Here is a 27,818-nt window from a genome sequence, read left to right as displayed (position 1 = left end):
GTTCATTCAGATGAGGATGACAGTCACTTTTTATTGAGCATTTCCCTGAGCCCCTTGCTACCTACTTTGATCATATTATCATTTTTTCTTCCTGCAGTCATTTGAGTGTTGCATTTTTCTCCCCCTTTTACATAGGAGGAAAATCAGAGAGACTGAACAAGGTATTTAAGGCAAAAAGATATCAAAAAAGCAGTTCAGTGGAGTGGTTGGGAGTGCAAGCTCTACCTTGTGAGGTTGTTGGGATTTGCATTGCACACGGAATGTCTGGTCTGTGTCTGGCTTACAGCAAGCATTTATTAAATGTTAGTTTTATAATGAAAACATATTTGTGGGGTGGGGCTCTGACAACATCCTCAATATACTATCTCCCTATTCTAATCATCTTTTAGTGTTACCTTGTATATGGGGGCTGTTACATTTCAGTCTGGCCAATGTCCCTTTTACAGAGGTAGACTATAGGACTCCGTCTTCTAGACCAGAAATATTCCTGAATTTCTTTCTTCAGACTTATCCCAGCGGTGCCAGATTGAATTAGGATCGAGTGGAACTGTAAGGAAGAGAAACCCTACTACTCTGGGTTGTAAGAAATAACTCCCTTTTCTTCGGAAACTTTCCATCTGTAGAGAGGCAGTCCAAGGCTGGTTAGCTGCTCAGGGAAATGGGCTGCTCCTGTCTTCTTGGAGAAAGGTGGAAGGCCAAGGGTAAAATGTTTATGGCAGCTGCATGTGTTAAATTTTCTCAGGGAGTTCCTAGCTCACCTGGAAGTTCCATCCAACACTCTTTTGCTCACCATTGGCCAAAAATGGGCTGTATGGTTGTTCCTAGTCGCAAGGGGAGGTGATTATTGTAACTGGCCACCTTGCCTCAAGGGAAGAAAAAAGGAGATTCGATTTATAAGCAAGAAGAGGGGAGAGGTGATTGAGAAGGTAACCATCAGTATCTACCACAGGAGTTTGAACAGGCGTTTCCCTCTTGAGTTAGAGGTCTAGAGGCGTGGTCATTGTGAAAACGGTTTTGATTCTAGAATTTAGAATATCTCCATTTATATCTTAAAAGAATCATCTGTTGAACTATGAGTTTTAAAAGATGAAATTGGAACCAAGTGAAATTTCCTCATTCCTCTTTTTGGAGAATGTAAGAGGTGAGGCATACTAAATATCTCTTCTGTGAAAGGTTGCAATGGGAGTGAAAAATGTTTATTGCACATGCTTTTTTCCCCCCATTTTTTTATGGTGAAATACGTAAAACAAAATGTAACATTGTAACCATTTTTAAGTGAACAGTTCAGTGGTGTTCCCTACATTTACCACCATCCATCTCCATAACTCTTTTCATCTTGCAGAATGGAAACTCTGTACCTGTTAAACAGTAACTCCCAATTCCCCTCGCCTGCCAGCCACCATTTTACTTTCTCTCTCTATAAATTTAGCTACTGTAGGTAAATGGAATCATACAGTATTTCACTTTTTGTGACCAGCTTATTTCACTTAGTAAAATGTTCTTTTTTTTTTTTTAAGATTTTATTTATTTGATAGAGAGAGACACAGCGAGAGAGGGAACACAAGCGGCGGGAGTGGGAGAGGGAGAAGCAGGCTTCCCGCAGAGCAGGGAGCCAGATGCGGGCTCGATCCCAGGACCCTGGGATCACAGTAAAAGGTTCTTAAGGTGCATATATGTTTTCTTCCTTTTTAAAGGCTGAATAGTATTCCAGTGTGTGTGTGTGTGTGTGTGTGTGTGTGTGTGTGTGCGCGCGCGTGTGCGCGTGTGTACGTACACACCACATTTTGTTTATCCATTCATTCATCCATGGGCACTTGGATTGCTTTCATTGTTCAGCTATTGTGAATAATGCTACTATGAATATGGGTGCCTAGATGTTTCTTCAAGATCCTGCTTTCAATTCTTTTGGGTATATTATTGCACATGCTTGTACCTCAGACTCAGTCAGGTTTGCTCTTCCTGAGTGAAATGCTAAAGCTTTGAATAAAAATCATCCAAATCTTTTTGTTTGATTCACTCTCTTGCTAATAACTTCAAGAAAAATTTGTCATCATGAATTAGACTTTCTATAGTCTGGGATAATGGAAGGGAGACAGTCATTGTAGGGCTCTCACCCGAGTCGAAGGCAGACGCCCAACCACTGAGCCACCCAGGCGTCCCATCTTCCTTTCTAATCTAACCTTGAGATCCACTGGCTGTTGGCTTGTTGCACTATAAAAGGACCTAGTTTTTAAAGTGTCATTAGGAAGGAAACAGAGAAGAAAACAGAGTATTATCCTTCCTTTGCAAAGCTGTGTTGACTGTGCACCTGGGTGACTCTCTGAGTTTCTGGTCTCCTAATTAAGAAATGATTTAACAGTGAGAGGAGTCTAGTGAAGGAAACTTAGAGTGAATCTATTTGGTGTTTCCATAAAACTGACTGAAATGATTAGGACTCTTGAGTCTAAAATGATGAAAATAGAGAGGAGATATAATAACTGGGTATAAAGTCATTTATTTCAGAAGAGCAAACATGAACTTGTTCTTCTAATCTTCAATTGAATTAATTAAATTAATATCCAACTAAGTTAAATTAATCTAGACTTTCTGATGCTTAAGAGAGGCACATTTTAGACAAAGAAAAGAAAGAGCTGTTTTACACAGAAGGTGTTCCCCCAGTTTGCTGTAACCAGAGATGGTATAGTCTGAAGTTAATGAATTTTCAAAAAAGGCAAATAAATGTTAGACCTACAGTAGAGTATTAAATATAGTGCTGATTTGAGGCAGGATCTTAATTTTCTTTTATTCTTTTTTTTTTTAAAGATTTTATTTATTTATTTGAGAGAGAGAATGAGAGACAGCATGAGAGGGAGGAGGGTCAGAGGGAGAAGCAGACTCCCTGCTGAGCAGGGAGCCCGATGTGGGACTCGATCCCAGAACTCCAGGATCATGACCTGAGCCGAAGGCAGTTGCTTAACCAACTGAGCCACCCAGGCGCCCAGGATCTTAATTTTCAACAGTAACTTAGAGGATGAATGATCATAAAGGATAACATTAGCATGCTGGGGAAGTGGCTTGAATATCAGGTTTCTTGCATTTTTTTGTTCATACTGTGGATTTTATCTCTCGTCCAACTCTACCTGAATAAGCTTTTCTTTTTTTCTTTTTTTAAAGATTTTATTTACTTATTTGACAGAGACACAGCAAGAGAGGGAACACAAGCAGGGGGAGTGGGAGAGGGAGAAGCAGGCTTCCCGCCCAGCGGGGAGCCCGATGCGGGGCTCGATCCCAGGACCCCGGGACCATGACCCGAGCCGAAGGCAGACGCCCAATGACTGAGCCACTCAGGCGCCCCTGAATAAGCTTTTCAATAAAAGAAGTATTAATGGCTCATGTGAACTTTTTACATAGTTATTAGCTATGTAAATGAAAAATGAGGGAGTATGCATTTTCCAATCTGAAACTATTTAAATTATTTTACTCATTAACTTTCAGTTTATATGCTTTGAAGCAAAGAGTGCTGTGCTTCATGGGCTGATTTCTTAACCGTGAGGCCCATGGGAAGAAATCTTTGCCCCTGAAGTTTTAAGGGGAAACATAGTGTTCCTTTCTGGCATGCTCTTCCTGCTTACTGTAAATATTTTTCTTGGATAAAGGATTGCATTTTAATGCACTTGCAATTTTGAAAATATAATTATTAAAATGACTCCTCCCCCTTTTTAAATATGTCACATTTGGTTTTGACTTGCCATGGCTTAATATTAGAAGACTCTAAAATAGAGAAAAATTCAAAAAGGACTTCTGAAATACTCTATTTTCTATTTTAAAAATTATATATATGTATAGGCTCTGAGAAAGTCTAGGTGGGTCCGTGTAATCTGTCAGTAACATTTTGGTTTACATTAATCTTCTATTTTTGTCTTCCCATCTTTATAGCTGATCAGTACCCGGATAATTTTACCTTGAAATACTTGGATTTATTGCAAAAGGTGTATTTTAAATGATGCAGCTCCCTTTTCAGCAATGTTTCCATAGTGCATAGACTAGAAGATGGGAAGAGATGAACCTCCAGAAGCACAGCTACTTTACATCTACCCGATTATCTCTTCAGACTGAAGTGGTAAACTCAGTGGAAAGACAGATGGAAGGAAAAGCAATGTAACCTGGAGAGTTTCATTTTTAGAAATGGGTAACCTTCACTGCACCTAGTGTAGGAGCTTGGGGCTTGGTCTCTAAGGGAGCTCTTCTTGTGTGTTGAGTGTTGGCATCTACAATCTCTCCCTCCCTCCCGCCTTCCCAGATCCTTCCTGTCTGCATGTAATTACAGACGGGCCATGTCGCCCGTATTCTCACCATCCCCCACCAAGGCAGGCAGGCAGACAGACAGACCTTCTCTCAGCCCAGTTTATTTTTATAACTGCCACATTCTCTTCCCTTCCTACTTGTTTACATTAACGTGGAAAACAACATACCTTTTGCAGAACGGGTGTTTTAAAGAAAAAAATGGTACAAAGTATTATTTGTTATAGAATTTTGAAAACATAGCTCATAAAAATAGAATATAAGAATCTCTCAGGATTTTAGAGATAGATGGTGCTAATATTTTGCTCTTGTCTTTCTAGTTCTATATGCACACAATGTATAAGTGAAACACTGTATACTCTTTAATGATCTGCTTTTTTATTCCTTAGCATATTGTGAAAATCCGGGTGCCTGGGTGGCTCAGTTGGTTAAGCGACTGCCTTCGGCTCAGGTCATGATCCTGGAGTCCTGGGCTCAAGTCCCACATCGGGCTTCCTGCTCGGTGGGGAGTCGGCTTCTCCCTGTGACCCTCTTCCCTCTTGTGCTCTCTATCTCTCATTCTCTCTCACTCAAATAAATAAATAAAATCTTTAAAAAAATATTGTGAAAATTCTTCCATATCTTCACATATTATTTCTTAATATCATTTTTTGGTAAGATTTTATTTTTAAGTAATTTCTACACCCAGCGTGGAGCTCGAACTCACAACCTCGAGATCCACTGACTGAGACAGCCAGGCACCCTCTTAAATATCATTTTTTTAATGGTTGTATTTATGCATGAAAATATACTTTTAAATAATCCCTATGGATGGATATTTAGATTGTTTGCCGGCTTTTTTTTTTTTCCAATTATGAAGAGTACTTCGAAGAAGTACATTCTTTTAAATGTATCTAAATATGTGTGAGTCTAATTATTTCCTTAAGATAAATTTCCAAAATTTGTGGGTCAATGGTCGTATAATCCTAAATATGTTAGTACAGAAGTTGTTGTATTGCTCCAGGAAACTTGTAATAATATACATACATGTCTCCCAGCCCAAAGCCAGCTTCCTTGCTCCCTTTACAACATTGGATGCCAGCTGATTCTGGGTGGTTAAATTCACCATCTTTCTCCAGGGACTTTTTCCCCAGCTCCTCTGTTGCTTTAACTTTGTTAAGTATGCCTTTCTTCTGAAAACTTCAGCTCCTGGGATATCTCCTGTAGGTGAAGACATTCTCTTTACTGCCCTAGTCTTGCCTTGTCACAGGCTTGCTTGACATTTTCACCGGAATATCCTGCTAACCCCTGATTCATTAGATGCAGAGAACGTCCTTTCTTTCCTAAGTGGTTTCTCTTCCTGTGCTTCTATTTTTCTTTTTCTTCTTTTTTTTTAAATGGAGAGGCACTGCCATCCTTTTTGCATTACCTGAAAGCCTGGGACTTTTTTTGACTTCTCTTCTTCTTCATTGCCCTTCTAGTAGTTCAGTAGTCAAGTGATGGTAACCTCACCTGGACGACTCAATGCCTCTTTGCATCCATCTCTTCCTTTCTAATTTTTTTTTTTTTAAGATTTTATTTATTTGACAGAGAGAGACATAGCAAGAAAGGGAACACAAGCAGGGGGAGTGGTGGAGGGAGAAGCAGGCCTCCCGCTGAGCAGGGAGCCCAGTGCGGGGCTCGATCCCAGGACCCTGGGATCATGACCCGAGCCGAAGGCAGTTACCCAACCACTGAGCCACCCAGGCGTCCCATCTTCCTTTCTAATTTCATTGCTATCTCACTACTTCTGACTTTCAGATGTCCATCATGGGTGACTGTAATAAGGGTTGCATTGGCTTCCTTTCTTCTAGCCTCCCTCTCTATGAATCCATTTTTCATATGAAACTCACTAGAGCACACTTCTGATCCTGTTACTCCTTGGCTCAGAAAGTCAGTGGCCCACATTGCTTGTTCTTTTGAATTTAGCTTGATTTTAAAAGTCCTCCACAATCTAGCTGCAGTCCATTTAAAAAATTCAGTGATACTGCAGCTGTGATAAAAAATCATCCAGCCAGAGAAACAACTCATAGTTTTGTTTCTGTATCTGTTCTTTATGCCTTGAGGACTTTGCATGTTCTCTCTTCCACAAATGCCCTAATGGTGTCTACATGCCTCAAATAAATCAATTCAAATGCAGCTTATTCCTTGCAGCCTCTTTTGATTCCCTCCTCACCCCCATCAAAAAGAAATATTTTTCCTCCGCATTTATGAATGTATCTGTACCTAAGATATTAATTATAATTGTCCGTCACTTATTTATGTACTTGTCTTATCCTCTCCCCACCCCCCACCTTCCCTCTATGATACCTTCTTGAAAGCATCATCTGAATCTCTTTTGGGACCAGCATAGTAGATATTCAGTAAAATACTATCTGGTGGTCAGTAAATGCCACTTTCTATTTCCTTTTTTTCCCACAAAGTTTATGAACAACTAATTTTCGTTAAAAGAGTAGGAAATATAAAACTTTAAGTGGTGACTATAACAAAGAGCAGAAATATTTCCAATTCTTAGTAGGTCTCTTTAGTGGACAAGAAGTCTTATAAAACAACTGATGCTAATTTGTTCATGCACAGCTGTTAATTTTTGCGTTATTTTTGCTCAGTCCTGTTAGCTCCCAATGCTTAAAAGTAGGTTATAAGGGCTATCGATTGCCTCACTGGGAAGACTGCAATGAAGGCAAGCTTCTCAAACCTGCCATGCACGTTGGCATTCATTAAACCATCATTATGAGCAAGCAGGCTCAAAAACAGTTCGTATAGCCTGTTTCATAAGCTTGGTAAGCTGCAGCTCTCTGTCCTGAAGGACATGAGGGTTTTAGTTGGAGTAAATGGAGCAGTATTCCAGAGCTGTGCAATGTAGTGGGATGGCTACCATGTACCTGAACCATGGCCAGTCTGAGTTGGGATGTGCTATAAAAGTAAAACACACCCCATATTTCAAAAAGGGCAGTAAGAAAAAGATGTAAAATATCAATAGTTTAAAAAATAGAGTATATGTCAAAATGATAATTTTTATATGTATATGGGGTAAAGAACACATATTACTAAAATTAATTTTACCTCCTTTTTTTAACATGGCTACTCATAAAAATTTAAAGTTTTTATATTATATAGCCTGCCTTGTTCTATAGAACAATGCTGTTTTAGAGGGAGGATTTAGTTAGACTTACCGTCAGTATCAGGCAATGAGGATCGTCCCAGCTGAGGCTGAACACAGGGTCAGAAGGGATTGAGCCTCCTAGATATGCCCAGTTTTTATTCTTTTTAGTCAGTGGTGGGACCTGTCTGTAAAATATTTTGGCCAATATTCAACATTTATTGAATAACACTAAACTCACCAGTGGGAGAGTGTTCCTAACCTTCTAATTATGCCAATTACCAAGCGCAGTAAAAGCACATTTCTCATGTTCATTAAATTAATTGGCAAAGTCTCTGGTGTTAATGGTGACAAGGATAACATACCCTGGTAGAGGCCACCTCTAGGGTTTAGCCTTTCTAATTAAATTACAACTTACCTTGTCTGGAGTTGTTATCCTAGGTTGGGATAACACAAGCTTGGGACGTGGTTTGTGTCCTGGAGTCTGTGTGTTCCCCTGTGGTCAGCCTGTGCAGTGGTGAAGCAACCTGCCTCTCCTTTCTCATCTTTCCTCTCGGGATTCCCCTCCTCCACTTTACAAAAGAAAGACACACCACTCACCCTCTCCAGATCTTTCTGTGCTTCACTACTGCATTATTGCAAACAAGGGAGCAATATTAGAATGCAAAGTAAAGAACATTCCCTTAAAAATTATTAAAATGGTTAGTGCTTTACTGCATCCAGGGGCCAGGCTTTGTGCCTGTCATGCATCCATCCATCCATCCATCCATCCATCCCTCTCAGAATGAGAATTCTGATGGGAGTTGTGGCCTGGTTACCCTGGAGACACATATGAATGCGGTTTATAAATAGAAAACTAAAGTCAGACTTCCCGCATCAGAAAATAAGTCTGATTAGCTGATTAGTTTGACAATGAGGACTAGTTTTGCCAATTAGGTAGTAGAGACATTTTCTAATAATTGAATGAGCTAAATTTGTGGCTCCTTAACAATGTGCTGGAAATTATATCTTTTTAACTATTTAGATTTACCATAGATATTGTCAACTTAAAAATGTGCATGGGAATCCTTTAGAGGTTCATGAACACAAATGTTTTGAAGCCTCTGACTTTAACACAAACATAGCATCACATTTCTGTGTTGAAAATGTATATTATAGGGGCGCCTGGGTGGCTCAGTCGTTTAAGCATCTGCCTTTGGCTCAGGTCATGATCCTAGGGTCCTGGGATTGAGGCCCGCATTGGGTTCCTTGCTCAGTGGGGAGCCTGCTTCTCCCTCTGCCTGTTGCTCTCCCTGCTTGTGCTCGCTTTCTCTCTTTTTCTCTCAAATAAATAAATAAAATCTTTAAAAAAAGGAAAATGTATATTATAGACATCATACAGGAAGTTTTAAGTGGAGAATGAAAAGGTGCAGAAAGACACTCCAGAAAAGAAATGGTACAGAGACTCAAAGGGTGTTGGGATTGCTTGAGGGTTAACACACCCGTGCAGCCTGGTGATCTGTATGGCCGAGAATTCCAAAATGGTGACCTAAGCCAAGACAGGTCCAGGGAGGGGTTTTGGAAAAGAATATTCAGAGAGGCAGGATGGAGGGAAGTTTGGATGTTTAAAAAAAGCAAGATGGGTGGAAGAAGGCGGCGAGTAATAAAAATTAAGAGGAGAGAAGGCGGGGAAGAGTCTCAGCCCTAAGGATTCTTCGAATGATGGGTCGTAGTCAAGGAGGCTGGTAGCTCTAGACATTTTGGGATGTTCATTCTGGCCTCTAAGGTTGTATAGACTTTTGCAAGTCGAATCTTGAGGAGCTGAAGATAGTTTTTCTTTGATTCTCGAATTCCTTGGGGTCACATTGCTCTTTGGGGCTACCCGGAGACTCTCCTGAGTGTCTGAATTGAAAGGCAGCACTTAAGCTTGCATGAATTGTGGTCTGGGTCTTCATCTGTCTCAGGGTGCTTACATGGGTCCTGACACACACAGAATTAAATGGAAATAGTTCCAAGGAGGGAAGCCAAACAGTACTGCCACACCTTTTAATTCAGTGGAGTTGTTGGCTTCAGAATGTTATCACTGGCATCTAGTGATGCTCATTCACTCATTATTAATTGCTCGCTGCTTCTCAGTATATATTTTTATCTGACTGTGATGACCCAAAGTTGTAATTATAGAAGACATGTGGTCTACAGTTAAAGTTTTTCTCCATCAGTTCTATGGAAAATAAAAGCATTCCTACATAGGAGTGAGAGGAAATATTTGGATACTGAAAGTAATGTTTTCTTTTTCTTTGGATATTTTTTCCAAGATTTTTTGTCTTACAAATACTATTTATTGGACATTTTTGTTTTATTACATGGACTTATTTGGAATCTAAAAGGAATCCAGATAGATTCCTCATAAAATGGGGAAAATAATTAAATAATTAAAATTAGAAAATTACTATGTGAATATTTAGCAGTCTTGGAAGGACATGTTTTTTCTCCTATTTTAGAAAGTAGAACTTGTCATGAGAAAGTTTGAAGTCAGATCACTGGAATGTTTTTTCCATTCAAAAACAATTTTCCCCATTCTCATAAAAACTCATTTGCATGAATTTTTATACATCTGGAGATGTATGTTTATGAAGATTTCTGTAGACAGTTTGTGGAACATAATAGATCTTTAATAGGAATAAAGTGAGAGAATTTCGCAGATATTTTCTTTTTAGAGTCTAGCTTTTTTATCACTAAAATCACTAAAAAAATTAGTTTTCTATTGACTTTCCATCACAGTGACTCATCATCATTATGACTCATTCAGTTCTTCCTAAATAACCTCTCCTTGTACTGTGACATTTCAAGTGATTTTTTTTTTTAAGGATTTTTTATTTATTTATTTGAGAGAGAGAGGGAGGGAGAGAGCACGAGCAGGGTGAGGGATGGAGGGAGAGGGAGAAGCAGACTCTTTGCTGAGCAGGGAGCCCGATACGAGACTCAATCCCGGGACCCTGACATGACCTGTGCCGAAGGCAGACGCTTAACCAACTGAGCCACCCAGACTCCTTTCAAGTGATTTTAATAAAACTCCTTCACTCCTGGGACAGAAATCCAAAGTGAAGTGTTTGTATGTAAAGTTTACAGTTTCTGCCCCATAAATTGAGTGCTTGTTCTTTTGCATTTGCAACATATATAATACAGTTTATATCTAAGATATGAAGAGTTTTTCCAAAAGATATTTCCAGAGAAAAGCTTTCAAACAATTCTGGATGCCTACAAATCTTACAATCTTTAGCAGCTCTAGAAAGTTAAAGTTGGAAAACGTTCCCTCCTGTATTTAAAAAACTTGAATTCATCAGCTAGAGAATAGATAAGAGGTGAATAAACTCTAAAATTAGAAGATGGTCAGGAATTATTGGTTATATCTAATTTTGGAAATAATTCTTCAGGGAATAGATTGTTTTGCAATATTTTGTAGATTAAATGCAAAAGAGCTATCTCTGAACCCCAGTGACTTTGGAGTAGCATGCTGTTGCACTTGGGCTAGTTTCCTTTTGGCTAAGATCAAGTGTAGAAAGTCTTCAGGATATCTCAGATTTTGGTGGTTTTTGCATTTTCAAAATGCAGTCTTATGGTCAACATCATTAGTCATTAGAGAAATGCAAATTCGAACCATGACATACCACTGAACACCTACTAGGATGGCTATAATTAAAAAAGGAAAATAAATGTTTGTGAGGATATGGAGATTGAAATCTGTGTGCATTGCTGATGGGGTGTAAGATGGTGCAGTCACTATGGAAAACAGTTTCCATGGAAGGCAGTTTCTCAAAATCTAAACGTAGGATGACCACGTGACCCAGCCATTCCACTGCTAGGTAAATATCCAAGGGAACTGAAAGCAGGGACTTGAACAGGTACTCGCATGCCAGTTTTCTTTGTGGCTGTATTCACAATAGCCAAGAGGTAGAAATGATCCAAGTGTCTATCAACAGACGAATGGAGGAATAAAATGTGGCATATAGGTGTGTCTGGGTGGCTCAGTTGGTTTAGTGTCCAGCTCTTGTTTTTGGCTCAGGTCATGATCTCCATGATCTCAGGGTCGTGAGATCGAGCCCTGTGTCAGGCTCTGTGCTCAGCGTGGAGTCTGCCTGTCCCTCTCCCTCTCTCCTCCCCCCACTCGCTCTTGCTCTCTGTCTCTCTGTAAAATAAATAAATAAATAAAATCTTTAAAAAAAAAAGTGGCATATACATACAATGAAACATTCAGCCATAAAAAGGAAATTCTGACACATGCTACAACATGGATAATCCTAGAAAACATGATGTTAAGTGAAATAAGCCAGATGCAAAAGGAAGCTATTGTATGCTTCCACTTACATGAAATATCTAGAAGAGGCAAATAAATATAGATAGAAAGTAGATTAGGGGTTACTAGTGCCTGAGAGGAGGGGGGAATGGGAGAATTATCACACTTTATTTATAGTTTTTTAAGTTGGCTCCACTCCCAGTGGTGGGGCTTGAACACACAACCCCGAGATCAAGAGTCACCTGCTCTACTGACTGAGCCAGCCAGGTGCCCCTGTGAATGGGAGAATTATTGCTTAATGATTATAAAATTTCTATTTGGGCAGATGAGAAAAGTTTTGGACATGGTGGTGATGGTCGCACAACCTTGTAAATGTAATTAATACCACTGGATTGCACACTTTAATATGGTTAAAGTGGCAAACTTTATGTTCTCTGTATTTCACCATAATTAAAAAAATTAGTAATGTAATATACCAAAAAAACATTGAATTGTAGACTTTACATGGATGAATTTTATGGTATGTGAATTGTATCTGAATCAAGATGATAAAAAGCTTTGCAAGCAGGGAAAGAGTACTAGATAAAGAGATGGGCATTCTTATTTAATTTCTGGCACCACCTAACTTCATCTTCTGGGGTAAGCTCCCGACGTGTCTAGTTTCAGAATGGGGTTTGATCTCTAATTTTAGGCACTTTCCTGCTCTTAGACACACTGATTCTGTGAGACTAAGGTGGGTAGTTTGGGTGGGTTAGGTTGGTTCTCTGCTGAAACAAACATTTTTCTCCAATGGTAAAAATGACAGAAATCCTAAATACAGTGCAGGTGGGGCTGTAGATTTTTTGGAATCCAAGGGCTGCAGAATTGCCATTAATTTGGGAGGGGAGTGAATGGATCATGCTAGAAGAACTTGTGTTTATGTAAAGAAGTTGCTTTTCAAAGAATCCATATTTTCTTTTCTTTCTTTTTTTTTTTTTTTTTAAAGATTTTATTTATTTATTTGACAGAGAGCGAGCACAAGTAGGCAGAGCGGCAGGCAGAGAGAGAGGGAGAAACAGGCTCCCCGCTGAGCAAAGAGCCCGATGCGGGGCTCGATCCCAGGACCCTGGGATCATGACCTGAGCCGAAGGCAGACGCTTAACGACTGAGCCACCCAGGCGCCCCCAAGAATCCATATTTTCTTAAAAAACATTTTTGAGCATGTATTTCTAACTCTGTACTCATCTTTTTATGGGTGTAGACATTTTTCAAGATTGAAAGTCCTGAAGTTTGGAGTATTTTAGAGTTATTCTTTGAACCTTATTGTATGTTAAAACCCTCTGTTTTCTCATAGATACGCAATTATGTTTTAATTAAATATGCTGTTTTTTGTAGATATTGAGTTTGAGCCTGAAATGAAGAGGGTATTATTCTGTTTTCTCTTACTCTGTCTAGAATGCCGTTCTTCACACGAACCAGACTCCGTCTGTCCTGCAAGATATATTTTAAGTGCCTTTTTTCCCCACGAAACTCTGACCTTGTGCTTGGCATACATTGAACGCAGGTTCAGGAGTCAGTGGGACCTGGTTCTGTTTGTTACTCTTGTCCCTTGCGCAGTGGGTGACACTGAGCAATTCACTCAGCTTTTGTCTCTGGATCTCAGGCTTCTTCTTTGGAAAGTAAAGTTGTTTTCCTCTTGTCACTTCACCCACCTTCACATCTCCTAAAGAGACCATCGAATTGTTGTTTGCTTTTTATAGAGTGAGGTCTGAAAGTCTGTTTCAAATGCAGTTTTTGGCTTTAATAACTTAGATGCAATAAACATATGAAGCTAACATTTGAAGTGTTAGTTATCTAAACTCCACATATACTTAGGTAGTTTTGACAATTTTGACAAAAACACATTTTAAAGTTTTTTTTTTCAGGCCCTCTGAGGATGTCAGATTTTGAAACAAATTCGGAGTTTACACACTCTCATTGAGAGCCGTCTGTCTCCTCTTGTCTCTGTATCTTTGACTACATATTTGCAACATTTGGCAGATTATTACATAAATATTTACATATTTCCATGTGCCATTTTAATTCATGTTGTTTCAGTAAATGAATTGCTGGTGTTCAGAGGCCAAGCAAGTGGGTAGCAGACATCAAGAGAGGAGAATGATCTCACTAAGCCTTGGTGGTAGGTTTCTTTGGGCTTGATTAAATACGGTAGCCAGAAAAAGAAGAAGTGGGAGTATGGTCTGAAATGCTTTCATTCCTTCTGAAATAATCTCTTTTGCTAATGAGGAACTGGCTTTCTAGGGTGAGTTGCATTTCATGAGAGGCTTTAATAAAGCCAGTCCAAGTTTTAAATCATCCAACAAGACATTTCTCTTTTGGTTTAAAGTGTAGGAACTTCTTTTCTGAATAACTGCATTCTATGGAACTCAGGTTATTGCCAGCCAATTGGATACTCTTCAATTGCTTTGAAAGATGTATGGGCGGATAGCGCTTTCTCTCTCATAGTAGTCCGGTTTTAATGGCGGCATGCGTGTTCCTAGGACTTGGGTGTTTCCATAAGGGAAACAAGTCTGATTTCTCTGCCACATTTCCAGTTTAGGATTTAAATTGGGATTTGTTGCTACATTCTGCTGAAAGAATTTTTGATATGCATTTGAGCTGGTGAAGTGAAAAAAATTGCAAGCCAGTTTCCTGGAAGATTTATCAGGCAGTTTTGTTGATGTTTCTTGCTTCACTTCTCTCACCCATCACAGAAATAAAATTCCAGGCGAGACAGCAGCAAAGGCCCTTGGATCTGTGTGAGCATGTCAAAAGCATTTTAAGAGGAGCAAAATATTTAGAGGAAGAATTTGGAAAATCAGCCTTAAGGGATTTAACACATTTTTCTTCTCCTAATTCAGTCCCGTGTTTGTCCCCCTAATGGAGAAAGGTCATTAATGGATAAGATTTGCTAAGCCCCAAAAGGCTTTCAGAAACTAAAGGGTTTTTCTAAAATCCAAATATAAAGAAAATGCTTGTTTGGAAACTGGAATGAATACATTTAGAGTGTAAATTATACTAACTTATTTATATAAAATAATCCAGTTATATGTAAGATGGTGTTGTCTACACATTTTTATTTTGGAGAAATTAAATGACAGATTGGCTTGATAATGGAGAGCTGAATGACTTTGAGACTTTTGAAGTTCTGTATAAATTTCTAGGAAGGGCAAAATGATTGATTTGAATTCCGACTGGACATTTTTTAGTCGCCTTGCTTATCGCTTTGCCAGCATATTTTCACCTCCCAGAAACAGGACCTGGGCCAGTGTTATTACCTTAATTGTGGTGCAGAGGGCAGTTTTCTACTAGTAAGCGTTCCAAATTTGTTACATTTTAATCTCATAATTGAAAAGCTACAGGCTAATTCCAGTTCTTTTACTGAATTCCTCTCTGGTAGAAATAAGAGGGTGTGTGTGTGTGTGTGTGTGTGTGTGTGTGTGTGTGTGTGTGTGTGATAGAAAAGGGAAATGTGAACTAATGCCTCATTGAAATATGAACTCTTCCCCCCTTTTTTAAAATTTTATTTTATTATGTTAATCACCATATATTACATCATTAGTTTTTGATGTAGTGTTCCATGATTCATTGTTTGCCTATGACACCCAGTGCTCCATTCAATACGTGCCCTCTTTGATACCCATCACCAGGCTGACCCATCCCCCCACCCCCTCCCCTCCAGAACTCCCCTCACCTTTTTTAACTGTATCAGGAAAATGAATACAGAGGAGTGTTTATAAATTTGGGAGTATTTTTGAAAAGTTTGGATGCTGGACAGTTTATCTCTGCAACCTCATACTTTATTTCATATTGTTTACTTAGACTCATTCAAACTTTGATTTGACCCAAAGATCAAAGACTATTACAGAAACATTCACTTACTAATTTTTATAAACATCTCTGTGTGGCAGGAATCTATTTTTAGAATTTGATTTCCTTCTTTGTGTGATAAGTTGAAAAACCTTAGTTATCATTTGGTAAGGTGCACATACTCATTTCTTTGCCTAGTGTATATCTGGAGAGGAACCTATGGAGTATTAAATATTTTAACATGTTTTTGAAAATAAGGTTAAATGCTCAGAAAAGAGGATAAGGCAAAACCAAAATTTATTAATATTAATCCCTAAGAATATTCCCCATTTTCATGGTGATAAAATCTTCAAATTGTATGAATGTTATGAAATTAGGAAAGTTTAATATTTATAACCTTTATATGTATTTTTGTTCATAGCAATATGGAATAATATGTATGGTAAAATGTACAAAAGTAAATCCTTTCTAAGGTTAATGGGACAAATAATTAGCTTTTCTAAGCGCTCTGAACACTGATATTTAATATTATATTTATTTTGGTGGGGCTGGTATAGTGCTCTCTGCAGGTTGATGTATGTGGCTGACTTCTATTCTGTGTATCATCTCAGCTCTGTCCCTCTTGGGCGTGATTGCAAGGTGGGGACATTCAGAGTGTGTAAGAAAGTCCTCTTGGTTAATAAATGGCTTATATGTGGCATTGATCGATGGTAGAAAGCCTGAAATCAGGTCTGATGCTGACTGCATTGTCCTTCCTGGAAGGCAGGCTACCTCCCTCTCAGTGCAATTAACATCAAGAAGGTTCTTAGACAGCAGTTTTGTTTTTCATCCACTTGCCCCCTTTGTGTCTCTGAGTCAGTCTCCAATTACCTTTATGGATGTGTAAAAGTGCACTCCTTTCTGGAGCTTCAGCTGTCTATTTATTTCAGGAATGACCTTTTAATCACAAACTCTCCTACCAGAAGGGAGTAAGGACCAAAGATATCACAAACTTGGTGAAGTGGTGGGTGAACTGATTCTGCTGTTAGAGATGCATGAGATCTATGTTGAAGGCAGCCCTTTGAAACTAATGCACGGAGAGCAGAGCACACTGGGGCCTCTCTGTTATTATTTTGCTGTTATGATGTGGGAGGCAGCCTGGCAGTGTGGATGGTTCTGGGCAGGCAGCGTATTCATACACACAGACAGAACCGCAGCTTTCTGCACAGTTCCAAATCCTCCTGAGGCAGCTTTGGGAACCAGTTAGAGATTGTTAATGTGCTGTTCTGTAGGTGTTAAGCCAACAGTGACTCTTGTTGGTTGTAATAGAGAACTGGGGAACAGTTGAAAAGGGTATCATTAGAAATAACAGAGAGGGTACAATGGGTATTTATCTTTCATGTTTACATGTATACTGTAGTAATAATTGTAGCAATAACAGTAACAAAGAGCTCAAAGCCAGCTCTTTGCCAAGTGGTTTCTGCTCATAGTCACTAATCCTCAAAATGCCCTTGCAAGCTGGGTGTTATTTATCTCTCTTTTACAGGTGAGAACCCGAGGTGAGGAGGCATTGTAATGATTTACCCGAGGTCACACACTAAGTGGATTGGGGTGCGGTCTATTTTGTTCTAAAGCCCTTTGTTCTTTTTGATATATCACATGGTTTCCCTGTGCTTAACTAAATCATTCTGCCCATCTTCAAGACGTTCAAGATGCTGTAGTTTTTAAAGTCAATTTTTATTGGCTTGGGCTTGGAACATGAATTTGTAATCAAAACCAAAGTTGATCATTTTTTTTTTTAAAAAAACGACTCTGATTGTAAAATACTGTATTTATAGATCAAGATCATTAAAACCCTGTCCTATCGGTTTTACTACAAGAAAACAGGTTGTGGAATAACCTTATGCTAGTTTTTGTTCTGGAGGGTGAAGGACTTGTACAGAAAAGGAGGAAGATCATGAGTTTCTTAGTGTTTTTGTGGATAACTTCGATTTTTGTTTTGGACATGATAACGTCTTTATCATGCTGAAATTTTACTTAAACAAAATGCAACAGAAAGTATTATGTGTAATAGTGTGAGTGAGGTGCTGATTCTGTCCTACACACAGGATTGAATGGTTGGCAGCAATATGCTGAGGCTCAGGACGGGAGGGCCAGCTCCCTAGGGAAGGTGCCCCAGCTTCCTGTGCAAGCAGACTCCCTCAGCCTTCCTGTTCTTAGCTGTGGATCTTTGTGTCTCAGGAACTACTAGGAGGACTACTATTTTAAACTCTCCATGATGGGGATAATTATATATAGAACCCTTCCCAAAGGTACAGAGTTTCATACATTTCCCTTCTTCCTTTTCCCTCCCACAGATGAACACAATGACGTGCAGAAGAAAACCTTTACCAAATGGATTAACGCTCGATTTTCAAAGGTAATGGAGACTTTCAAACAGTTTATGGTCATTCAAATGCCTCTTTCTGATTGACGGAGTTTGTTTGGAAGTGCAATGAAATTTCCCATGACATGTGACCTAATAGAAATCTTCTGAGTATGCAGATACATTTATACTTTTTAAAAAATTCTCTTCTCAAATACATTTAAACGGAAATCCTGATACAAAGAGTTCATGATGTGAACACCTTCATGGTATAAACAGCTTTTTATTTTTACCTGGCATTCTCCAGATATAGGGCAATAGTTTGCTGCTTTTGACTCTGTGAATCCTGGGTACATTTAGGAAAGGAATATATCACTGGGCAAATTTTGTGCTCACTTAGCTAGACAGATGATGATTTCCCTTTGCCTGGTTAAAATCAGATTGTTATTCAGGCAGCCTTTCTACCCCATGCAGAAACGTTTAAGGATTTTCCTGCCTGTGGATGTGGATGTCTGCACTGTGGTTCTTTTTTTGAGCACTTTCTCACTTCTTTCCCCAAGAATATACTCTTTCTCAGCATTTATAACCACTTGGAACATAATCAGTGTTTTGAGCGATATTCCTTTTAGGGGCAGGGCAAACCAACAAAGGAATTGGCAGTGCTATTTTCAAACTTGTTCTTATGTAATTATCCATTGGTTATTGACATTGGAATTTGGTCCTTTAAGTTTGAAGTGGGAGGGAAATTTGCAGGACTCCACACCAGAAAGAGGAGAAATAAAAGTTTCTTGGAGAAACATCATCATAGTCTTTTAAATAGTATGAAAGCTACTTTAATTAAGAGGTTTTTTTTTTTTTCCAGAATTTTCTATTTGAGAAGGTTGCAAGGGTCAAGAAAATAAACATTGGTATTTTCTTTGAGGCAACGTGAGAATGTTTTAGGATTACTTTGTGTAGCAGCAGTTTAAAAATTGCTTCACATCTCAGTGTTTACAGATGATAATTTGATTGCAGTGTTTTCTTAGGTTTTGCACGTTTTTGTTGAGGGATGTTTTATCTTGCCTCTGAGAATGTAAGGAATGTGAAAACGAACTTTGACAGGGTCAAGAATATAAAAGTGCTTGCATAATTGGTGGTTTTATGTGTAGGATTTATTCCAGAGCAGACATAGGTATTTTGGGGGAAATTTTAATTTGTTTTATTTTAGCGGCACAGGTAACATCTGGGTGCTTTGGATTTGACATGATTCGAAACTTTTGAAATATTCGTCTGCCTGTGACCATACTCTGGGCAGCATTGTTACAGCAACTGAGAGAGTTTGATAGGAGATGTTTTATTCCAGTGGTTTTATGAGTGCTCAGATGTGTAAGATTATCCATCTGGTTGTTATGGAGGATGATACGGTCATTTCTAGGTAGAGCAAGTAAAGCAGACCTACTTTTTAGCAGCTCAATGTAGTCATTAGGGAAGAATTACCTTAGAACTGATTTTAAAGATCATTTGAAAGCATCATAGTCTTGTAGCCCTACGTTTGGGGGACATTTGAAACTGGGTGAATGACTTTTACCCCTATTTACGAGAATGGAGAAAACTAGTGCAATAGGGCATGGAAAGGTGGAGAGTAGGCGAATAGAGGTGATAACTGAGAAAGAATAATTGAAAATGAAATTGTAAACTTTATCAGTGTTGCCATGAATTTGGCTCAGGTGAGATAGTAGCTTGATGGTATATGACAGATGGTTGAGCTGGAGCGTCACCGTCACCCAGTAGGTGTGCTTCATCTCCAGGTCCAGAGCTGTTACTGATGGATGCAAGGCTGGCACCCTTTGCTGAGCTTTAAAAACATCCTCACTGCAGCTACTGTCCCTTAACTTCTCCATTGGATGGTCCTTAGTGTCTCCTGGATCGTTTGGGTCATGTACCTGAATTCTCTAAAGAAATAGCTCAGTATCGGGGCACTGGGTGGCTCAGTCAGTTAAGTGTCTGACTCTTGGTTTCCGCTCAGGGCATGATCCCAGGGTTGTGAAATGGAGCCCCATGTTGGGCTTCACGCTCAGCGGGGAGTCTGCTTGGGATTCTCTCCCTTTTCCTCTGCCCTCTCCCCTCACTCTCATTCTTTCTCTCTCTCAAATAAGTAAATAAATAAATAGCTCAGTGTTTATCGCTGATGGTTAACATCTTTAAAAAGACCTCCTATAACACAAAGTCCAGTACTACCGGGATAGTTTACTTAATGAACTTGATATTTAAATTTGTACATTTTATAATGTATATATTATTCTGTAATATTCAGTGAGGGTTTTAAGTCCCATGTAAATTATTTGCCCCATGTAAATTATTTTGTAAATTATTACGAAGACAGTGAAAAGACCAGGTAATATTATCATTTTTAACATTTTTAATATTTTAACAGTTCCAGTTATGTAAACTGACATGGAACTAAAAGCTTATTTTGTTTGGAGAAAAAGTATCAGACGTAGAGCTGACCCTGGAAACATTTCCTTTCAGATGACTTTGAGTCAGAAATCAAAGTAGAGGGAAAATTTTGATGGTTCTAGAACAGACTTATCAAAGAAATTATGAATATTTGGATATAAAGAGATGGAGAGTTCATGGCAGTGACATTGCTTCATCCACATTTTTTCATTCCTCTGGCTGTCTGAAATCCATAAATCAGATTGCTTCCACACTGCTGGTCAGGAAAGAGAATAACATTTCTACGCTGGGAGATTTCCATAGACTCCCATACAGCTTAATTCCACTCTGCTGGGAAAAGGTAGTTTTTGGGCTTGGTGTCACTAGGTAATCCAGAGGCTAGCACAAGAAAAAAAAAATCCTGGTGAAAAGAATGAATTTGATTTCATTTATTTTTTTATCCATGTCTTTTGGTATATTGTGGTAGAGTTTAAAATAGAATTATTGATTGAGTCTGCTGCTTCCCTGCAGTGTGGGTCCCTCCCTAGGGCAGTTGGGCCCTTGTCCTGAAAAATGCAAATAGATAACTGATGGATGGTATCTTCCACCGTTTAGAAATTTATTTTGAATTCCATCCCTGGACATTTTCTTTGTGGTCCCCTCCCCAGCCCATTGTTTTTTTTTTTTGTTGTTGTTTGTTTTTTTAACGGTGTTTTCTTTTTTTATTTTTAATTTAATTTTATTTTTTATTTATTAGAGAGAGAGAGCATGAGAGGGAGGAGGGTCAGAGGGAGAAGCAGACTCCCTGCCTAGCAGGGAGCCGGATGTGGGACTTGATTCCGGAACTCCAGGATCATGACCTGAGCTGAAGGCAGTTGCTTAACCAACTGAGCCACCCAAGCGCCCCCTCCCCCGCCCATTGTAATCAAACACCAAATCTTATTGATTCCACTACCTATATATATTCAAAATGTCTACTTTTCCCCCTCTTTTCTGACACCTCCTTTTGCCAAGTCACTATCATCTGAGTTAGGAAAAATGTGAAAGACTTTAAGACAGGCAGAAAGATTAGTGAGAGTCCTGTCAGCTCAGACATCTGCATTACTGGCCTTCCTTTACCTGTGAGCTACTCTACAACTCTGAGAGTTGTAGAAAACAGATAATAATGCAAATGATTCTTATCCATAAAAATGCAAAGTAGGTGGAATGCAGTTGATTATTATCCCTTGGATAGACCTATTTTTGCATCTATTGTAAATTTGTTTCTGCTTTCCTTTATTGTATATAAACATGTGGTCTTTTGAATTCTCCTTTGAACTGGTCATAACACCTTACTGGTTCTCTTGTCAATTAATGAGTTAAAGTCTTTGACACGTGTTGATATTACATGTGTATGAGTCATGATTTTACTGTTTTTGGGAAAATTATCCCTGAACATGTGGACCACTGTAATAATCTACCAACTGGTTCTGCCATGCCATGCTTTGCCTATCCAGTTCCTTCCTTCTGCTTTCTACAGAATAGCGGGAGTGGTCTTACAGTCTCAATACCCTTTTCTCTTCAGTTAAATCTTTCAATGGCTGCCCACTGTTTTACTTGGCTTTTAAGGCCCTCAATTGTTGCCCTCTCCAGTCTACTTCTGATTACATTTTACTTTACTCTCCTTCCCTCTTGATGCTCTAGCTATTACGATGAGCCGTCTCATGGCTTCTACCCTTCTACATCTTTTCCTGGCCAACCCGTTCTCCTATTTCTTTCCTGAGCTGAAATGTCATTTCAAGGATACATTTTCTGAGCTCCTAGACGAGGGCAGATATGCTCTCTACTCGTAAAGCTTTATCCACTGATGCACTGATCAGAATTGTACTTTAAATAGTTGCATCTGAAAATATTTGTCTCTCCTCTCCTAATCAGTGGATGCTCCATGGTGCAAGGATTGTTTATTTTGGTCACTGGCACCACTTCTGGCATTTAGGAGGCCCCCAGTGAGCCTTGATAGGCTTGATAGATTAGTCAATGACAGTGACAGAAACATATTTAAATGCCCGATACTTTATATCCGTAAACCAGTTGGTAGTGGTTATATTGGAAAGAGGTAGGAGGGAGTATAGAATTGAGTGCAAAGTGGCATAAATGGTGTTGTTTCATGGATATGAATACATTTTGCTGCATTTACTCACAAAAATCGACAAACAATTCCAGCTGTGCAGTTTCCCTAATTACCTGTTTTTTGAAGTTGCACTGGAAAGATTGTTAAATCACCATTTGGGTTTAATACCTAAGATTCACATGCTTGCTGCATAGGATTCTTCAAATAGAATCCTGCTACTAAATTTGGGTGATGAAAAGTGAGTTTTAAAAGTTAAAATCGGCTCAATTCATTCCTTGATAAGGGATTTGGTAAAGAGCTTGAGAATATTGAATAGTATGGATCTAAAACCATCTTTTTGATTTTTCACTTTATAAAGAAATATGATAGCTAAGGCAGCATTCACTATAAATACATATTCTTCTTGCTGCAAATCCATGTTAATATGTTACAGAGATATGCTTTAGAGTTTGGGAATCCTGAGAAGTCATCCAGTGTAGAACAGCTTATGGTTGTTGGATTTTAAAAAGTTACGAAGAGCTCAGAAGAAAATGATTCTCTAAAGGAGCTAAGAGTTAGGAAATTTAACACTTATTCCTGGATGTGCTGCTCATTTATTTATGACCTTAGGCAAATTATTAGCCAATTTTTTCCAGGTCACTTGGTTTTTATTCCTTTAGCTATAAAACACACTTGATCGTAATTACTTGCCTTATATTGCTAAGAAATATTGAGGCATTATTATGAAAGATTATAGGAGATTATAATTACTTAGGAACGCTAAATTAGGACCCTCTCAGGTAACCCTAACTTGTGGTACCCCGGTCTGTGCTACACATATATTTTAAAACAGAAATGAAAAAAAAAAAAAAAGCATTGGCTCATTAAACCTACTTTATTCCATTGTCTGGTGGGTAAAGCTTGAGTGTTTTGTTCCTCTCATCCTTCAGAGCCTCTGGTTTGTTAGTAGGCTGGTCTCCCGAGGGAGGCAGTGATGGCCTCATTGCTCCACTGTTGGGAACTTTCTTCTGACTCCCAGCCTGCATTTTGTTTGGCTGATTTTCAGAGCTGCTCATCTGGCAGAGCTGAGACATACAAATTGCAGAAGCTCTTTTATCAGTTTGGTGAGGTGATTCTCAAAAGAGGTTTAACAAATAAAGGTTAGACAGAGAATGTGCAGACTTCAAAATGCTGAACTTTAGTTTGTGCAGATTTCTGCCTTTTCCTTTTTGAAGACAAAGATGAGCCAAGTTTTCATATAAGTCACTAAATTCCAAACTTGAAGTTTAAATTGATGGAGCATAAAAGGAAAATCTGTGAAGCATTTTTTTTAAAAGTAGATTTCAATGTGGAGAGCTATTCAAATGGGTTCCTTTTGGAGGCAGTGGGACATTGCTTTTAGTGTCCCATTGTTTTGTCCTCTTCTCATGTTGGAAGTTGATGGTCACAAAAATGAGAGTGGGAAAAGATGTGTAGGAAGCTTGGTAGAAGATGGGCCCAAGAGCCCTGTGCTCACTGATTCTTTGTAGCAATCTTGCTGGCTTTCCTTGCAAGGTGTTTAAGGACCTCCTTAGGCATTTTGTTGCACTCATTTTGCTGTCACTCTTCTCAGTCAAAAGCAATGTTGCTTTCATGCTTTCCCTGTGGGGTGGAATCATAAAGTTGATATTGGCCGTCATAGGTCTTCATTCCATTGGTGAAGCTGTAAGTTTATAGTTGTGATGAACCTCATTTTATCAGCTTGCTTAATCTTGACTAGAGATACTATTCTTTGTTTTAACCTATTATTTATTGTACGCAGTAATACACTCACAAAAAGAAGAAATCCAAAGAAAATATTCTGCTTCTACTACTTTTCTTCTACTACCAAGAGAAAAAGCATAACATTTTTGTTATAAAAAACTTAAAACATATATTTATATATAAACATAATTAACCAAAATGGCATTGTTCATGGTGCTCACTGATACACTTGTTGACTTCTAAGAAAATCTAAGAAAATCTAAGAAGAATTACAAGAGCCAAAAGGATTCTGAGATTGGATATTCATAAATGAAAGATTCTGGCTTTAAAAATGTTAAAAGAAATATTAAGTTATATTGCTTATTTCTTTTTGGAGTTTTAAAGTAACCAACCCCTTGCCAAAAACGATCAAAAACGGAAAACAATAAAAAAAAAAAGAGAGAGATGCTAAAGCTTACAATATGTTATCAGAATCTGGGGACATCAGATTAATCTCAGATGAATCTGAGAAGAATGCAAATACGTTATGGTATATATGCTATATAGTATATGTGTTTATGCGGTCTACATGTGTGCACGCACACACACAGTAAACAGTGGAGATAGTAACTGAATTGCATTGGCTGCCTCAAATCCCGTTTTGAAAATAGAGCATAAATAACAGAATAGCTGAACAGTGTCAAAGGGCTCATATGTTATTTGTTTGTAAGATACCTTATCAGATATGTTAGTGGTGAAAGCATTTAAAAATTAAAAATTATACCCAGTTGTAACTTGATTATTTATAATGAGATTAGGTAAATCATAGGACAGAGTCTGCCTGTGTACTGTATCTGTTACTTGGTACAAATTTGGCAGAACGATGCTAGCTCATGAGTTCCTCGTAATGTGCTCAGCATGCTGTGTTGGTTTTGTTTACATCTAGGTTCGAGGGCCTTGAAGGCAAGGCCTGCATTTGTCAGCTGCAGGGGGTCCGTGTCAGCCTAGCAACTCCAGAAAGAAGGCACTGATCAGTCTTCCAAATGGAAAATCCAAGTCCTAATTTTTCTCTGGTTGGTTGGTTGTTGCTATAAAGAATTAGCACTCGGCTCTTTTAAGAACTCCAAACTAGACTTCCTAAATTTTACTTTCTTATTCAATCTTCTGCAGATTTTTTTTTTTCTATTACCACTACTACTGTTGCTGAAAAACTTGGCCTCTATGATGGAAATAACTGTGATTTGGGAGTATCAAAGAAGGAGAATAAGACAGTGTCAGATGAGAGGCAGGGTGGGGACCTGATCACAGAGGATCTTTTACTTGGAGTTTGGATTGTCTTTGCCTATAATGGGAGTCCTTTGCCTATAATTAGAGTTATTCTGGCTCTTAGGCAGAAGCAAAGGGATCAATTAGCCTGGCCCTGGAGGCATGATGAACTGGAGTGGGAGCCATGATGACAAGGAGAGGTGGTTACCTTTGGAATGTGTTTGGAGGTAGAAATGGGAGGTGGGGAGTGAGTGGGGAAAAAAAGGATCTGAAATGACCGACTTCTTTGTGTTTTGTCTGAGCCAGTAATGACTGCTGGTGTTCTGTATTGAATCATGTTCTTTAGTCGTTAGATGGTGTGGTATCTGTGTGTATGTGTCCTTTCCACAGAATTTATCAGTTCCTCAGAGGACTCACTGTTGACTAAACGTAAATTTCACCTGCAGTTATGCCCTGTGCAGAGATTGCTAATCAGTTGCCTGATGATCTGCTATGCCTGTGGACGCAATTTGTTTATCTGCACGATGTTTTCAGGAAACTACAAATATCTGGAGATTACACAGATAAATTCAAATTTCCAGGTTCTTTTGCAAAACCAGTAGTCCTGCCCCAGTGACCTGGGATTCCTACATGGCTGTCAGTGGGCGGGAAATGAGTACTGTCGCCCGCAGCCTTTGGGCTGATTTCTCCGGGGGTGACGGAGCCCATCATGTTGGCTTCATGCGGTTGTACTGTCACATGTCCCCACCAGTCTTTGCAGCTGCTGCCCTCCTGTAGACCCTGGCATCTCCTCATGCATTGTGATGACAGTTTGCTTGTATCTTCTGACACTTTTAAATCCAGAAGCTTCCGTGTCCCAGCTGCTCGTTTTATACTGGTCCCTCTTGTCACAATTGTGGGGTTAAAGCTGGTGTCAGGAGAGTGCACAGAAGTACGGGGCGGGGGGAAGGGTTGGAGGAGGGGGTCGCCAGAGCTGGTCACCTGCAGCAACTGTCGTCTGGACTCATATCATGTTGCCTTTTGAGTTTTTTAAGGTTAAATGTGACCCACGGCTTATCTACGTTCCAAGTTCAAGACTGGTCATTTGTATTATTTTGTGTTTATTGGAAAACCATGAGAACCCTCTCTTGTGAATGAGGAGGGTAGCCTGATGTTGGCATTTCTGCAGGGCCAAGCACAAAGGGGGTATTCACCATATATTTGTCTGATTGAATTATTAAACTGTATTTTCTCTGTCAGAGAAGGCTCTGCAAATATGTCTTTGCAAAGAATTAAACATCTAAATAAGAGGTTGACTGTCAGGATGAATCAGTTTTTAATTGTATTCAGTGATGACTTCTGACATTTCCAAACAGTTTCCCAGGGTGGACCCCATGTTGAGAGCCTGTGATATGAAAGCACAGATAATGTGTTACAGCTGTGTGCTCGGGAAAAAATCGTCTTCATTTTGAGTTCATTTCAATGTGATATATATTTTGTTGCTTTCTTTGGGAAATCATTAAATAGAACTCCCTCTATTCTGCCCCCTCCCATTAAGTATTTCCTTGCTTATATGTCACAGTCCTGTCCCCTTGTAATTTGAGTGGAAACTTAGCACAGACTTTGAGAACACTGATTTAGAACCAGATTCTATAGTATTAGATCCTGGTTCTGCCTCTCACTTGTCGTATCACCCCTGTCTCGTTTCCCTACTTTAAAAAATTATTATTATCAGGAAATAACTAATACATCTAAATCTCTATAAATCTCTTAGAACATTTCTGAGTGGTTGCTATTACTCTAAGAACATTTCATGTTTCCACTGCCTGTTTTTGTATGGCCTGCAAGCCAGGAATGGTTTTGACATTTTTAGGTGGTTGCAAAAAAAAAAAAAAAAAAAAACCGGAAGAATATTTCATGACACATGGATATTATATGAGATTCAAATTTCAGAGTCCACAAATAACGTTTTATTGGAACATAGTCATCATTACGATTGGCTCATTTGTTTCTGTATTGTCTGGGCTGCTTTCATATTACAGTAGGATTGAGTACTTTGGGTAGAGACCACCTGGCCAGCAGTGCCTAAAGTAGATACTCTCTGGATCTTTCCAACAGAAATTTTCTGACCTCTGCTTGTAGGGCACAGAGCACTGAATCACCATATGTACAGGTGTGTTACTCTCTTGGGTGGTAAGTGGAACTTGCCCTTTGGCATAGTCTGGTCTTTTCTATCTGTATATGGGACATTCCTAAGTTGTATTTGTCAGGAATACGTACTTTTGTAGTGACTGGCCATGTGTGTGGTGAGTGTGGGTGTGTGTTCCCTGTGTAAGCTTTGAACGACAGTTTTGGATTTGTATGAGCCCAGGTACTTTCCTTTACTTTGTCCACTGAGGAGATTCACAGGCTGTATTTCCCCCTTTGACCATCCTGCAGGTGTAATCCTTGCGAGGAGTCTCAATGGGAATATATACTGATAAACACCGTCACTGGCGTGGGG

The 27,818-nt window shown here is 39.0% G+C and overlaps 1 protein-coding gene across 11 annotated transcripts in view; it reads left to right on the top strand.

The window, feature by feature from the left end:
- UTRN (utrophin) overlaps positions 1 to 27,818 on the top strand; it is a 500,526-nt gene that overhangs the window by 84,206 nt on the left and 388,502 nt on the right. For 9 of the 11 annotated variants that reach the window (XM_027601862.2, XM_027601863.2, XM_027601869.2 and 6 more), the window contains one exon: positions 17,837 to 17,898. The exons of the other annotated variants lie outside the window; for them this stretch is intronic. In XM_027601862.2, the coding sequence (XP_027457663.2) occupies positions 17,837 to 17,898 (62 nt within the window). The remainder of the gene's footprint in view (positions 1 to 17,836; positions 17,899 to 27,818) is intronic. 11 annotated transcript variants of the gene reach the window in all.

The sequence above is a fragment of the Zalophus californianus genome, chromosome 7 (assembly GCF_009762305.2).
Source record: "Zalophus californianus isolate mZalCal1 chromosome 7, mZalCal1.pri.v2, whole genome shotgun sequence".
NCBI lineage: Eukaryota > Metazoa > Chordata > Mammalia > Carnivora > Otariidae > Zalophus > Zalophus californianus.
The sequence above is the reverse complement of the archived record's forward strand: the minus strand, read 5'-3'. Positions and strand labels throughout refer to the sequence as shown.